The following is a 14,259-nucleotide window of genomic DNA, read 5'->3' as shown; positions in this document are numbered from 1 at the left end:
GGGCACCCAGCTTCCATCCGCGTCGGTCCCCCACAAGCCCAGAAGGCGGGCCCTGCACCGCACGCGCGCCCCGCCACAATAGCTGCTGGTTTTTGAATGGAGCTCTCCTCGCCGCCGCGTCAGCGCGCATTAATATTCACGGCGGCCATTGGTCGAAACTGGCCCATCTTCTCCGGGATTGGCTCGGAAGCCACCAATCCAGTTTGATTTTTCCTACGGTCGGGGCGGGCGCCGCCAGTGAGTGGGGCCGGGGAGATGCGAGCAGGCACCAGCAGAACCGGCTAGGGTTCCCACCTCCGCTCCCCACGGTTCCCCTGCCACCACGCCCACCACCCACCCCTCTGGCCTCGGTAGAGGCTTTTCTCCAATCCATTTGTGCCCCGCCCTGCCAGCCACTTCTCTGAGGGCGGAGCGTGGCGCCCTGCACAGATCCTGTACCCAGGTAGCCTCACCCGTGAGGATGGGAAGGTCCAGCCCCTCCTGCTCCCTTTGGTCCTTTTTCACTGAGAGTCCCCTGGCTCCAGGCGCCCGTTGACTCCGGGGCTCCCTTCTCTTGCATCAGGAATGCCCCAAGAGGATTATAGGCTCCAGACAGTTGGGCGCTCTCCTTCACTGAGGCCTCTGTCCCTACAACTGCCAGTTCTACCTTTGGTCCTTTGGGACCGGCTGCCTTGTCCTGCCAACTTTAGGACAAAGCCAAATTGTCTTGTGTCCCCAGATGCCCATCCGGTGATTAGCTCCCTTGGCGTTCTGGATCTGGTCCCCTACTCGGGCTTGCTTGCTTGCTTGCTTGCTTTTCTTCTTTCGTTCATTCGTTCCTTCCTTCCTCCCTCCCTTCCTTCCTTCCTTCCTCCCTCCCTCCCTCCCTCTCTCTCTCCTTCCTCCTCCCTCTCTCTCCCTCACCACCCTCCCTCCCTCTCTCTCCCTCTCTCTCTCTCTCCTCCCTTTCTTCCTTTCCTCTTCCCTTAGGGTCCCTTACCCCCTTACCAACTCCGTTGCCTGTCCTCTGTTCTCCACCCGGTCACCTTCCCAAACTTCTGAATGTCACAAAAACAGAAACTGAGAACAGTTGCCATTGAGAACAGTCCACACGTTAACTGCTTTGTCTACTTTCTAACTGCACTGGGACACTCTTCAGCAATGTTGCTGAAAGCCTCCAGACAGGCCTCCATTCCGGACCTCACTCCAGCCCCTCTGGACAGGCTTCTAATAGGTTGTGTGTCTCAGGCGTGGAAGCAGCTTCCCTGCCCAGCTCCCCTGGCTCCACATTTCTAAAGGTTACTCACTCAAAATTACTTTTCTTTGTTTGTTTGTCCTAAGACGGGGTCTTACTATGCAACCTTGGCTGTCCTGAAACTTGCTGGTAGACCAAGCTGACCTGGAACTCAGATCTCCTGAATGCTGAGATTAAATGTGCACACTACCACACCCATCACACTCAAAATTGTGCTTCATTCATGGTAAGGTGTTTTGGCCGAGGCCTCTGGAGCTTAGCTACCCCATAGGGGCAGACCTGGCCAAAGACCCTCTGGGGTTTCACATTCTCCTCCCTCATGGCTTGCCTAGTCCTTAGAGTGTTCATCATGTACCCTTACTTTCAATCTCTGGGCTACACGTAGAGGACCATCCTTTGTCATTGACTGATTACTACGAACACTTCAGATCTTTCTCAGGTACCTGCTTCCTCTGCCCCAAAAGTCTTAGATGTTTTTACCTCGCATGCCTGACTGTGGCGACCGTTTCCTCATGAATTTTGATGTTTGGTAATAGGACAGAGCCACCCCAAGGCCTGGCATTGGCACTCCATGAATAGTGGGCACACAGGAAGCTTTGTTTGGTGAGGGAATGGTGCAGCAGAACACCAAGCCAGGATGAGGCCTTAGGCATTCTCAGGACGATGCATAGGTACCAGTGATGGAGGGTACCAGTAATGGAGGGTACCAGTGATGGAGGGTACCAGTGATGGAGGGTACCAGTGATGATGGAGGGTACCAGTGATGGAGGGTACCAGTGATGGAGGGTACCAGTGATGGAGGGTACCAGTGATGATGGAGGGTACCAGTGATGGAGGGTACCAGTGATGATGGAGGGTACCAGTGATGGAGGGTACCAGTGATGATGGAGGGTACCAGTGATGGAGAGTACCAGTGATGGAGGGTACCAGTGATGGAGTAGCCACCAGCATCAGGTGAAACCAGTGCTGCTCAGGACAGCAAAACCAACAAGGTTCCGGCTAGAGCCCCGTGAGCCTGGGTCCACCAGCAGAGAAAATAAAAGCCTGCCCGTGTTGGGGAGGTGGAGATCATAAGCCCCACCCCTTCCTAGGTAGCTATAGGCAGTTAATAGTTCCTGGGGGAGGGAGGGTCCTGTTTCTCAGCTGTGAAGCCACTAGTAATATGCCTTTGCTCCTGTAAAGAACCTCCAACTGGTGTTTGTGCCGACAATTCTGATTAAATGCAGCAGGTCTCTCTGTCTCTCACACACACACTTTTTTTATATATATACAGAGTTTCTCTGTGTAACAGCCCTGGTTATCCTGGAACTCCCTGCCTGCCTCTGCCTCTCAAGTGCTGGGATTAAAGGCATAGGCCACCACTGCCTGGCACACGCACACACACACACTCTCTCTCTCACACACACACTCACACACACAATCTCTCTCTCACACACACACTCTCACACTCTCTCACACACACTCTCACACTCCCTCTCTCACACACACATACACATACACACACGCACACACTCTCTCTCACACACACACTCTCACACTTTCTCACACACACACTCTCACACTCTCTCTCACACACACACACACAGAGACATGAAAGCATGAGGGTCCTTGTTGGGAAGAAGAAAGGATTTGGCAGGAGGAAAAGGGACTAAGAAAAGATAATGGGAATATGATCAACATACATTATATATGTATGAAGTTGTGAAAGAATAAATTAATTTCGAAAAAAGAAAGAAAAGAAAGGACATAAGAGCCTCTTATTGTCCAGAGCCGGGAAAAGGTAGGTCTGTAGGTTTCCGTATGACTGACTATTGGGAAACGGTCAGGAAGAGCGTGGAATCAATGCCTAGCTCTGGGTGCAAGACGAAGGTGTGCTGGCCTGCATCTTTTCTGGCCTGAACTCTGAGGACTTCCTCTCCCAGCCTGGCCTGACTCTCTTCCCGCCCTATGCCTTTCAGTTTTGCTGCCACCCAGGGAACTTCCCGAATCCAGATCAGGTGTCCCTTTGCCAACCACGACCCTTGGATGGAGGTGTGCAGAACACAGATGAGGTTGGCAAGACTCCGACATCTCTTGGAGTAGCTCCCACTCGTGAGGAGAGAGGCCAGCTGTGCTGTCTCGCCCCAGCCCTCCCTTGGCTTCTCTGGTGTCCACTCAGGCCTTAGTCCTAGGCCCTTGACTAAATAAATAGGTAAATAAAACAAATAAACCAAAATACAGGAAAAGCCACCTCCCCCTGGCAGGCAATACAGAGAGTTGGGTCCAGCAGGACTTTGCCAACCTCGCAGCTTCACCAGAACTCAGTGACAGGTACCTTTGCCTGCCCAGGGAGGCATAGTCTTCTGGTCTTGGAAATGCTCTCAGCTATACAAACCCGTGTTTCCAACCTCTGACCTTGATCCATGCCCACTCCTTGAGGCAAAACTTAGGAGCCTGACCTGACCTAGAGGGCTCATAGGTCACATCTGACCTGTCTGCCCAGAGGCTCATGCCCTTCTTTCTCTGCCTTGCCCCAAAGGCAATAATGGCTGCCATGGGCTTTGGCCTGGGATGTGAAGTCTATGCTGCTCACCTGACTCCTGTCTGACTGCTGCTCTCTCCTTCCACACATTTCCTGGAAGTCACACTAGTACAGACTCTTTACTCATTCGTCCCTTCAGGCAGCGCTCTCTGAACATTTTGCTGGTGCTTGACTTGGGATCCAACACGCATTTGTTCAGTACACAGACATGTCCCTGTGTCTGCCCTTCGTGGAAGGAGATAAAAGGAGACCAACAAACTGAACAGTGTCCTGCCTCTGGGAGTACACTTCCCATGGAGAAGTCAGGCAGAAGAGAATGTAAAAAAGAGCTGTGAAGAAGGGTTTTCAGATGGGAGAAAAGCCATTTATTACAAGGCTACGCTGTGGCTGTAGGCAAGAACCCTGTCTGGTCCAAGAGAATTTGTGGCCTCCATTCTTGCTTTGTTTTTATATACAAAAGACTATGTAAGCCGGGCAGTGGTGGCGCAAGCCTTTAATCCCAGCACTCGGGAGGCAGAGGCAGGCGGATCTCTGAGTTCGAGGCCAGCCTGGTCTACAAGAGCTAGTTCCAGGACAGGCTCTAGAAACTACAGGGAAACCCTATCTCGAAAAACCAAAAAAAAAAAAAAAAAAAAAAAAAAAAAAAAACACACACACACAGAGACACACACACACACACGAAAGGTTTTATGAAAAAACAAAATAAAGCAGGAAGGGGTTGCAGAGCGGGTCTGGAAACCAAGTCCGTCAAGGTAGGCAGGTGAGGAGGAACCAATACAGGGTAAGGACAGCCTGGGTCCGGCCTCCGAGTGACCCCAGAAAGATCGCCCGCCGGAGAGGCTTCTCAGTGAAAGTTTACACGATCAAGCTTCTCTTAGGCTCAGACTCTATCAGGAAAGGCTCCCAGGCCTCTCGCTGTGGACGCGCAGGAGCGTGGGTTAAGTCTGGTCAGCCCAAGAGAATACCCAGCCTGTGCAAGTCTTCTCTTTCCTCCCCTGGGCACGATAAAATAGCTCCGCCCACATTGGAGGCGTGGTGGGAGATACTTAGGAGAGAAACCCCTAGGCCTCGGGGACTAGGAGGGTCTGTCCTGGACCGTACACCTTAAGCTTGGGGGGCAGGGGTAGAAGGGATCGGGGGTCTTATGCATAGCCTGGAGCGCAGTTTACAGAGATACCAGGTCGTGGGATTCAGGGCCAGGAACTTGGAGGGGGACTGTACTAAAAGAAATTGAAGAGGGGCGGAGCTAAAGAGGACCGAACTGAAGCCCCAACGGAGAAGAGGGCGGGGTCCGGGTGGAGGGGCTGCGCCCTGGGCCGGCCTCTCTGGGATCTGCGCCTCCCGCCTGAGGTCTCGTGATGTTGATCATAAGGTCTTGAGTACAGACTGAGCCAGCAGCTGCGGTTGGAGCATGGCCTCGGAGCAGGATGTGCGAGCACAGCTGCAGCGCGCTGGCCAGGATCATCTCCTTCGCTTCTGGGCTGATTTGGCTCCGGAGTCTCGAGCTGCGCTGCTGGCGGAGCTCGCCTCTCTGGAACCCGATGCCCTGCGTGAGCACTGCCAGCGCGCCTCGGCTGCCTGCGCGCTAGTCCCGGGCCCTCTGCCCGACCTGGAAGCGCGCCTGCAGCCCCTGCCCCCAGAACTCGTGGGCAGCGCAATCCGCTGCGACCAAGAGACACTCCTGCAGTGGGAAGGGGAAGGTAGGCAGCGCCGTATGGGGCGGGGGTTGGGCCAGCGCTGTCCGTCGCGTCCAGTAGAATTAGTGCCTACGGGGAAGGGGAGGGTGGCGGCTCAGGAAGTGCTGTGTGGAGTTGTTTTCCTTGCACGTCCTTCCTCCTGCGCTTAGTAGACCCCGAAGTCGTGCAGTAGCAAGCTCATGAGTGGCTCTCTCTAGAGAAAGAGGCCTTTTCTCACGACGTGCCTCCTCTCCAGGTTTCCGACAGATTGCTCTGAACAAGGTGGCTGTCCTGCTGCTGGCCGGTGGGCAGGGCACTCGCTTGGGCGTCACCTACCCCAAGGGCATGTATCAAGTAGGGTTGCCCAGCCAGAAGACCCTGTACCAACTGCAGGCAGAGCGGATCCGCCGCGTTGAACAGTTGGCTGGCCAGCGACTGGGAACCCACTGCACCGTTCCCTGGTGTGTCCTCCCTGCCAACCTCCCAGAAAGATCACCGTTATTTAAGTGACCCAGGACTGCCCCACACCAGTGCCTGAGACCCAATTCTAGCACAGCCCTAGAGAGCCCAGTACCTGCCCTTAATGAGCCCCATGCAGACTTGTGAACCAGATTCCTCTGGAAGCCACTCACTGCCGGGACTTTTACAGGTACATCATGACCAGTGAGTTTACACTAGGACCCACCATCAAGTTCTTCAAGGAGCATGACTTCTTCCACCTAGACCCAGCTAACGTGGTCCTGTTCGAGCAGCGTATGCTACCCGCTGTGACCTTTGAGGGCAAGGCCATACTGGAACGGAAAGACAAGGTTGCCATGGCACCAGGTATGGCCCACACCTTGGACAGGGAAGGGTTGGACCACAGAGGGCAGCTGTGGGTCAGGAGGCCCGACTCCCAGGTAAGATGTGCACAGGCAGGCAGTGTGGCCCCTGTTCAGTCTGCAGTCTCATCTGTCACATGATACAATCATAAGGCTCTTGGTGGCTTCTGCTCCTGCTGCATTTACCAGACTGAGCAGGTGATCAAGCTGGAGTCCGTGGGAAGACCCATTCCTTTCTCCTTTGCAGATGGCAATGGTGGCTTGTATAGTGCATTGGCTGACCACCACATTCTGGAGGACATGAAGCAGCGGGGCGTGGAGTTTGTGCACGTGTACTGTGTGGACAACATCCTGGTGCGGCTGGCTGACCCAGCCTTCATAGGCTTCTGTGTGCTTCGCGGAGCGGACTGTGGCGCCAAGGTGAGCGCCAAGCTTTCGTTGTCCTTGGCGCTTGGCTCTGTCTCTTGCACAAACCCTGTCCCTCTTCTCATCCCTGTCACTCCTGGCACTCTAAGTCTATACCTGGTGACTGCAGGTGGTGGAGAAAGCATACCCCGAGGAGCCTGTGGGCGTGGTGTGCCAGGTGGATGGTGTCCCCCAGGTGGTGGAATACAGCGAGATTAGCCCTGAGACTGCTGGGCTCCGAGGGGCTGATGGGGGCTTGCTCTACAACGCAGGCAACATCTGCAACCATTTCTTCACCCGCGACTTCCTGGATATGGTCACCAGGTGTGTGGCAACAGGTGGCTGTTAGAATCTAAGAGTCTAAGAGTCTACCTCCCATAACAGCTAGCGCTGACCTAGCCTGAGCTGGGCCCCATTGGGAGTGCAAAGGGGTCAAGTAGTGAGAATTTCTGTCACTATCAACAAGCCAGATCCCACCTGAGTCAAGCTCTGGGCAGCCTGAATGAGACCCTGGTCAAGGATATCTTGACCCCCTTGCTCATGGATGCCACCTCTGCCCTGTCCTTAGCCTGGGCAGCACTGGCTGATGGTTCCTGGCTACTGGCCCTGGGAAGACTGGGAGAAAACCTGTGTCCTTCCCAGAGATGTAGCTAGTTCCTAGTGCCGCCTCACCTGACCGGGTACACACGTGAAGACTGGCGTTCCGGGGTGCCCTGTCTGAACCACACCCCCTTTGCCCTCTTGCCACCAGGGAGTTTGAGCCCTTGCTGAAGCTGCATGTGGCTGTGAAGAAGGTCCCGTACGTGGATGAGGAGGGAAATCTGGTAAAGCCGCTAAGACCGAATGGGATAAAGATGGAGAAGTTTGTGTTTGATGTGTTCCAGTTTGCTAAGTTAGTGGTAGAAGTCACTTACTTTTCTCTTCTTCCCTCTCTTTGTTCTGATAGTGGGTTCAGAGGTCCCGTGGGACAGTAGGGGAATGGAAGCTTGGTGAGGGCAGGGCAGGGGTGGGGGAGTGAGGGACTATAGTCTGTCTCAGGGAAGTCCAGAGGGTGTTCTTGCCTGAAGAGTAAGAGCAGAGGTCTGAGAAAACCACAATCCTGGTCCAAGATTGGGTTTTGGAGTTGCTGGGTGAGTCCCTGTGTTCTCTACCTCTGAGCCGGTGGCAAGTGAGATTTGGAGGATTCGAGGCTTCTTAGGATTTCAGGAAAGTAAGATGCTTTCTATGCCTGTGGGGCCCTCCTAGACCACCATCCTCACAGGAACAGATTCCCATTTAAGGGAAATCTGGCCTCCCCTTGCCTGTCCAGAGCGGAACAGCCGGCTGGGATGCAGGATGATGAACCCTTCTCTCTCCCAGGAACTTCGTTGCCTTTGAAGTATCTCGAGAGGAGGAATTCTCCCCGCTGAAGAATGCAGACACAGCCAGCAGGGACAACCCGTCCACGTCCAGGAGAGCCTTGTTGACTCAGCACTACCGCTGGGCTCTGCAGGCCGGAGCCCACTTCCTGGATGTGCATGGAGTCCAACGTCCCGAGCAGTCTGGGTGAGAGGCTCTGAGGTTAGCCTGGGGAGCAGCATTCTCCTCCCGGGGACCTGTTGATGCTGCCACCGTCTCAGCTGGCTTCTAAGACAGCACCACACCAAATGAGGTGGCAATGTGACAGCCTGCTTGGTGATTCAGCCTCATAGTCTCAAGTCAGAGAGGCAGGGTCTCGGATGTCCCCAAGTGTACTCTCCTAAGCTCTGAAGATGAGACCTAAGTCTGACCCTGAAGAGATACAGGAAACTCTGACCTTCGGGATGGGAGAGGGAAAGGACCTTTGGTGTCTGTCTCCCGTTACTGTGCTGGAGGTGTGGCTGGCCTGGCTGCCTGAGCTCCGCGCAGGGACCCTGTGTAGTGATTTGTGTAGCTAGGTCAGAGCCTGACTCCTGGCAGATGGCATGCATAGGTTTGGGCTGTGCAGAGGGAGGAATCTGCTGTGGAGATGCGACTAGCGTGTGGCATTGATGCTGGACAGGCGCTTGCCTCTTCATGTCCTGAGGGTGCTTGGGGGTCCCCAGCATTCACTATAGAGACAGATGCTGACCATTGCTCTCCCCCAGCTTGCTCCCAAATGGAGACCCTCCAGCCATCTGCGAGATATCGCCCTTGGTGTCGTACTCTGGAGAGGTGAGTGTGTAGGCCCCGTCCAGGATTTCGTGAAGTCTGGTTTGTGTGAACCAGAAGAAGAAAATGGGAGAAGCTGGCAGTGGGCAGCAGACAGGTCACAGCCCTGATTCAGATGGCCAATGAATGAGGTGGACTGGGGGGTCTGGGGGGTCTGGAGTCTAGGGAGGGGACAGGGTACAGGAAAAAAATCAAGGCTGAGACCAAGACTTTGGGGAATCTTCCTGAAGGAAAGAAACTAGCCCTCTTCTGACCCTGCCTGACAGGGTAGCACTGGAATGCTGTTTTGGGGTGGCTGGAGCGGGTATAGGCACATGAGGTGGACCCTTAGCCGCTGCAATTCTTTGTTTCTAGGGGCTGGAGAAATACCTGCAAGGCCGAAAACTCCAGTCTCCATTTCTTCTAGATGAGGACCAGGCCAGGCTGCTGCAGCCACAGGAGTGCTAACCTGCTTGCTCCCAGCCTCTCCAGCCCTGGGGTCCTCTAGGATGCTGATACTGCTCTGGCCCAGGCTCTCAGTAGAAATGCTGGCCTGCAGGATACGGAAGGGGGCGTGCTAGTTTACATCACAAGGTTGGGACCTCTTGGGTCCCCTGTGGACTGTGGTTGTCTGTATGTGTGGTTTTTGCCTCATTGCTGGCTCTGGGGCTCAGCGGGGTGGGACCTTGGGAAATGGGGCCTGAGGCAGGGTGTGAGGGAGGTGTTATCTGAGAAGGCAACACAGGAGATGCCCTATAACATCTGCCCTGCCAGCACACAGACCAGCCACATCATCAACAGTCAGTCAGACATGCCTCATGGGGGAATGGTTAAAGGACCGCTCCCAGCAGCAGAACCAGTAGCCAGCTGAACATGTCACCCCATGTACCTAGACATACCTACAGACGAGGTCTGATGCCCATGCTTCAGACTGGCTTTGAGAACTCTGGTCCGTAAACCTGAGGTGAAAGCAGTTCTCCCTGCCTTCTGTAGATCTCTCCCCAGCCGGAGGCTCCCAGTCAACACCCACAAGTGGGCCTGGCTACTGTGCTCTTAAGTAGTTTCCTCCCCAAGAACCAGAGGCCACACTGTTGCCTTTTGGGATGGCTACTGGTTCTGATTGCATCAGGAGCGCACATCATCCTGGTTAGTTTCTTCTCCCAGAGCTTAAGTTGCCAGTTAGAGACGTAGCCTAAGTGGTGTGTGGCTCTGCCACCCAGCCTTGTTCTGTCTCTGACGCTAACTCCATTGACTCACGGCTGTTCTCCCGTGTGGGAAAATGGTGACACCCGCCCTTCCCCGCCCTTCCCCGTAACGTAACAGTGGTTAGAACAGGCAGCCACCTTGCTCCAGGTGTATGCGCTCCTGTTCATTCCTGTCCACTTTCCCAGAGGAGGTTGCGGGGCAAGTGTATTTATCCTGGGGTGTGGAAGGAGTGGGTTCGGACACGGGAAAGATGGCAGGATCAGGCCCACAGCTGCCACTGTTGGGAGTGACGTGTAGAAGGCACACTGGGCTTTTGCTGAGCTCTGTGGTCATCTTGCTGTTGGCCTCAGAGGCAAACGGTGTATTTTGGCGCCCTTCCCTTACTGCTCCACAGGCCTGGAGCAGGAGACGGCCCCTGGGGAGATCAAAGTCTCAGGATCTTCTTGAATAAACAATCAGTTGGGTGAATTCTTGAAGGAGTTAAAAAAAAGATTCAAAGAGGTTTCCGTGTCCTTCACCCATTTCTCAGGTGATTGCATCTTACGTGATTATAAGACAGTATCAAACTGGGGTTGATAGAGTTCAGTGTTTATAGAGCTTTCATGTGGCTATGTTTAGGGTACCCCTCTGTCAATCAAGATGAATAATTGCTCCCTCACCATAGAGCTCGCCATAGTCACACCCCACCATTTCTAGTCCCAGGCTGCCCTGAAAAGACTATTGACTTTGGAAAGAGTGGACATTATTTTCACAGATAGGACATTTTTGGTAACTCCAAGCTACAGGAGTTGGTTTATCTTTTCTTGGGAGGAGGTCTCATGAATCCCAGGCTAGCCATGAATTAGCTACAAAGCAAAGGATAACTTTGGACATCTGCCCCTGCTGACAAGGCACTTAGTTTGGGGTGGTGGGAATGAATCCCACGCTTCATTTGCATGGTGGGCAAGCGTTCTCTGACAGCTCCAGCCTCAGGTGCATACAGACGTGGGGATGGGTATATCCAAGGGACAGGGCTTTGGAACAGCAGGCTGCCCAGGAAACCCTCCTTGCTTCCAGCCACCTCTTCACCAAGACCTGGAACAGTCCAGGAAAGACTGCTGTAGTGAGCTTGCTGGCTCACCCATATACACTTCCCTTTTTGATAAGCAGGTATTTTTTCAGGGCAGTAGAAAGCATAAAGCATCCCTTGGCAGCATTGCTGGGACTGGCCGCTGGTGTGTGTGGGAAAATAACAAGAAGGGCACTAAATGTGACCTCAAGAAGGGAAGGAGACCTGAAACCAGGAATTTTCAAATTCAGAGAAACCACAGGCCAGGCAGGCTTGCCATGTGGGGAGCTCTTCAGGCACCCAGAAACACACAGCCAGAGTGCACATGTTAAATGTGCAGCTGGAATCTGGGTGTGGTGGCGAATGCCTTTAGTCCCAGTACTAGGGAGGCAGAGGCAGGTGGATCTCTTGAGTTTGAGGCTAGTCTGGTCTACATAGCAAGTTTCAGGCCAGCCAGGACTACATAGTGAGACCCTATCTCAGAAACAAACCTGGAGCAAACATGAGGCAGGGAGCCCCAGGTTTGAGCATTTACTTGGACCATGTGTGCAGAAAACATAAGTAGTTTGCCCTACAGCATAGCTTCCACACCCATGGGCTGAATAAAGCTTCCCTGTTCTATCCCTTATCCATAGGAGTAGCAGGGAGGGCCCAGCAGTGCTGTTAGGTGCACAGGACTCTGGTCTAGCCGTAGTCATGAGAAAGCAGGCTGGGCCTGTTCTGGGTTCTTCTGCATAGAAGACAGCGGTCTTCATACTGAGCTTTACATGGGTTTCCGCCATCTTACATAGTAGAAGTCTGTTGTATCTCCATCTCTAGTACCCAAACACATTAGGACCAGCCCGGAAAATCATCATTGCTAAGAAAGAACCTCGCTTCCGCCCAGCCTGCTGTGGCCTGGTTTCTGCGTCTGCTCCCTGCCTTTGCTTTCAGCCCTGAATCTTTCAGTCTCTAACCCTTCTTAATGGTTCTGTAACCCACGTCATTGTGTGGTACGAAGTATGTGATCTCAGAGCTGCTGCTGTTAGTAACTGAGATTGGAGTGGACTAAAGGAACCCATGCTTGCCAGTGATCATGAGCACCAAGCAAAATCACAAGTACCCAGTGAAATCAAGGTAGTTTGTGAATTATGGAAAGACATAACATGCTGGTCTCTGGCACTGGCTCAGCCTGTGCTTGATCACTGCTGTGGTCAGCAGGATTCCATTCTTCCTGGGTGGTGGTGGTGCACACCTTTAATCAAAGCCCTGAGATCCCTGTGAGTTTGAGACCAGCCTGGTCTGCAGAGCGAGTTCCAGGACAGGCTCCAACACTACACTGAGAAACCCTGTCTTCAAAAACAAACAAAAAAGGATCTGTTCATTAGAAAAGGAATCTAGTAAGCCAGGTCTGATGGCACATTGCTTTAATCCCTGAATTCACAGGCAGATCTCTTGAGTTCCAGGCCAGCCTGGTCTGCAAAGCAAGATTAAGGACAGCCAGGGAAACAGGAATCCTGTCTTTAAAAAAAGAAAAGGAAAAAGGATTCTAGTGAACATGATCCTTCCCCCTCCAAATAAGCCATTTGGTGGTACAGACAAAACACTACCAAAGGTTCATGAAGAGACCAAAGCTGCATCTTTAAGCAGGGTCTGCTCACAATTACGTGATGCACGGATTAGGGTGACTCCTGACTTTGGTGCAGAAAGGAAGTGCGTGCTCTTATCTGTGCCGATCAAGGTCCAAAGACTTGAGAGTCAAGAAGGTGCATAGCATGTACCATGAGAGATCTCAACTCATGAGGAATTGGTTATCAAAGGTTCTACGTAGCAGGGTGGTGGTGGTGCATGCCATTAATCGCATCCCTGAGGGAGGCAGAGACAGGTGAATCTCTGGGTCTGAAGTAAGCCTGGCATACAGAGCAAGTTCCAGGACAGCCAGGCTACCCAGAAAAGCCCTGTCTTGAAACAACAACAAACAGACATAAAACCTAAAGCATCATTAGAGGAGTGAACTTCAGATGACACATCCATCATTGCTCAGGTCTCAGGCAGACTATAGAATTACACTGTGTTACCAAATATTCGCATTATTTATTTTGGAGGTTTAGGCAGGCAGATCTCTATGAGTTTGAGGCCTGCCAAGGCGCACAGTGAAACCCTGTCTGAAAAATCAATAAACAGTATTTGTCAAGTTTGGTGGTGTTCACTTTGAACCCCAGCACCAGGGAGGCAGAGCCAGGCAGATCTCTGTAAATTCAAGACTAGCCAGAGCTACCCAGTGAGACCCTGTCTAAACAGTTCACCAACCGGAGTCTAAGCATGAAAATACATGAACCCATGGGGGAAGCAGTATCATTTTTAAGACTTTACAAGGCCATTCGAATGACCTAGTAACAAAATGCACTGTCTTCCAGGTGAGTAAAACAAATGATGACATATTAGTCATATATATCAAAAATAGTGATAAATGACAATAAGAAAAACAGGAGCAGAAAAGAAACCACAGAACTCAGAGGCAGGGATGGATAATTAGGAAGGACAGGACCCAACGCCACTTATAAATCTTTGGGAGCCATATGGTCACCAGATGGCATGTAACAGTCACATCTATGGCAATAGTGACACCTGTGTCTACATAAGAAGTGCAGAAGCCCGTGGGACTATTTGGAAACATGACAGTGCAGGCCAAACATCAGAGGAGCAGGATGAGAACAAGCAGAACCATAAGGAGAACTCGTCCACACCTTCAGGAAGTCCATTACCTACCAGTGAACGCACAAACAGGACAAGAAATCTCAGCAAGCTGCACGCAGCGGCACATGCCTACAATCCCAGCACCTGGAAGAGGCAGAAAGACCATGATTCTGAAGACAACCTGAGCTACTAGGAAAGCCCTGTCTGTCTGTCTGTCCGACCAACCATTCTTCTTTCCTTCCTTCCTTCCTTCCTTCCTTCCTTCCTTCCTTCCTTCCTTCCTTCCTTCCTTTTTCTCCCTCCTTCCTTCCTGGTTTTTTGAGAAAGGGTTCCTTGTGTAGACCTGGCTGTCCTGAAACTCTCACTCTGTAGACCAGGCTAGCCACTTGCCTCTGCCGTCTAAGTGCGGGGATTAAAGTTTTGCCCCACCACTTCCCTGTCTTAAATAAACAAAAATTTCATAGTGGTGCAGACTTATGGCATCTGATGATCATGGAGCAAGAGGGGCTACACAAGTCAGAGTC

General features: G+C 52.6%; 1 protein-coding gene across 1 annotated transcript; it reads left to right on the top strand.

Annotated features, from left to right (window-relative positions):
• The first annotated feature begins 5,145 nt into the window (after positions 1-5,145).
• Positions 5,146-9,431, top strand: Uap1l1 (UDP-N-acetylglucosamine pyrophosphorylase 1 like 1). The gene is made up of 9 exons (XM_038337056.1): positions 5,146-5,455; positions 5,688-5,892; positions 6,081-6,256; positions 6,500-6,672; positions 6,788-6,981; positions 7,409-7,549; positions 8,017-8,202; positions 8,763-8,829; positions 9,181-9,431. Exons 1-9 carry the CDS (start codon positions 5,167-5,169, stop codon positions 9,271-9,273), a joined length of 1,524 nt encoding a protein of 507 aa, XP_038192984.1. The 5' UTR covers positions 5,146-5,166; the 3' UTR covers positions 9,274-9,431.
• The last annotated feature ends 4,828 nt before the right edge of the window (positions 9,432-14,259 follow it).

The sequence above is a fragment of the Arvicola amphibius genome, chromosome 7 (genome assembly GCF_903992535.2).
Source record: "Arvicola amphibius chromosome 7, mArvAmp1.2, whole genome shotgun sequence".
In the NCBI taxonomy this organism is placed as follows: Eukaryota; Metazoa; Chordata; class Mammalia; order Rodentia; family Cricetidae; genus Arvicola; species Arvicola amphibius.
Note: the sequence above shows the minus strand (reverse complement) of the source record. Positions and strands in the feature narration are given on the sequence as shown.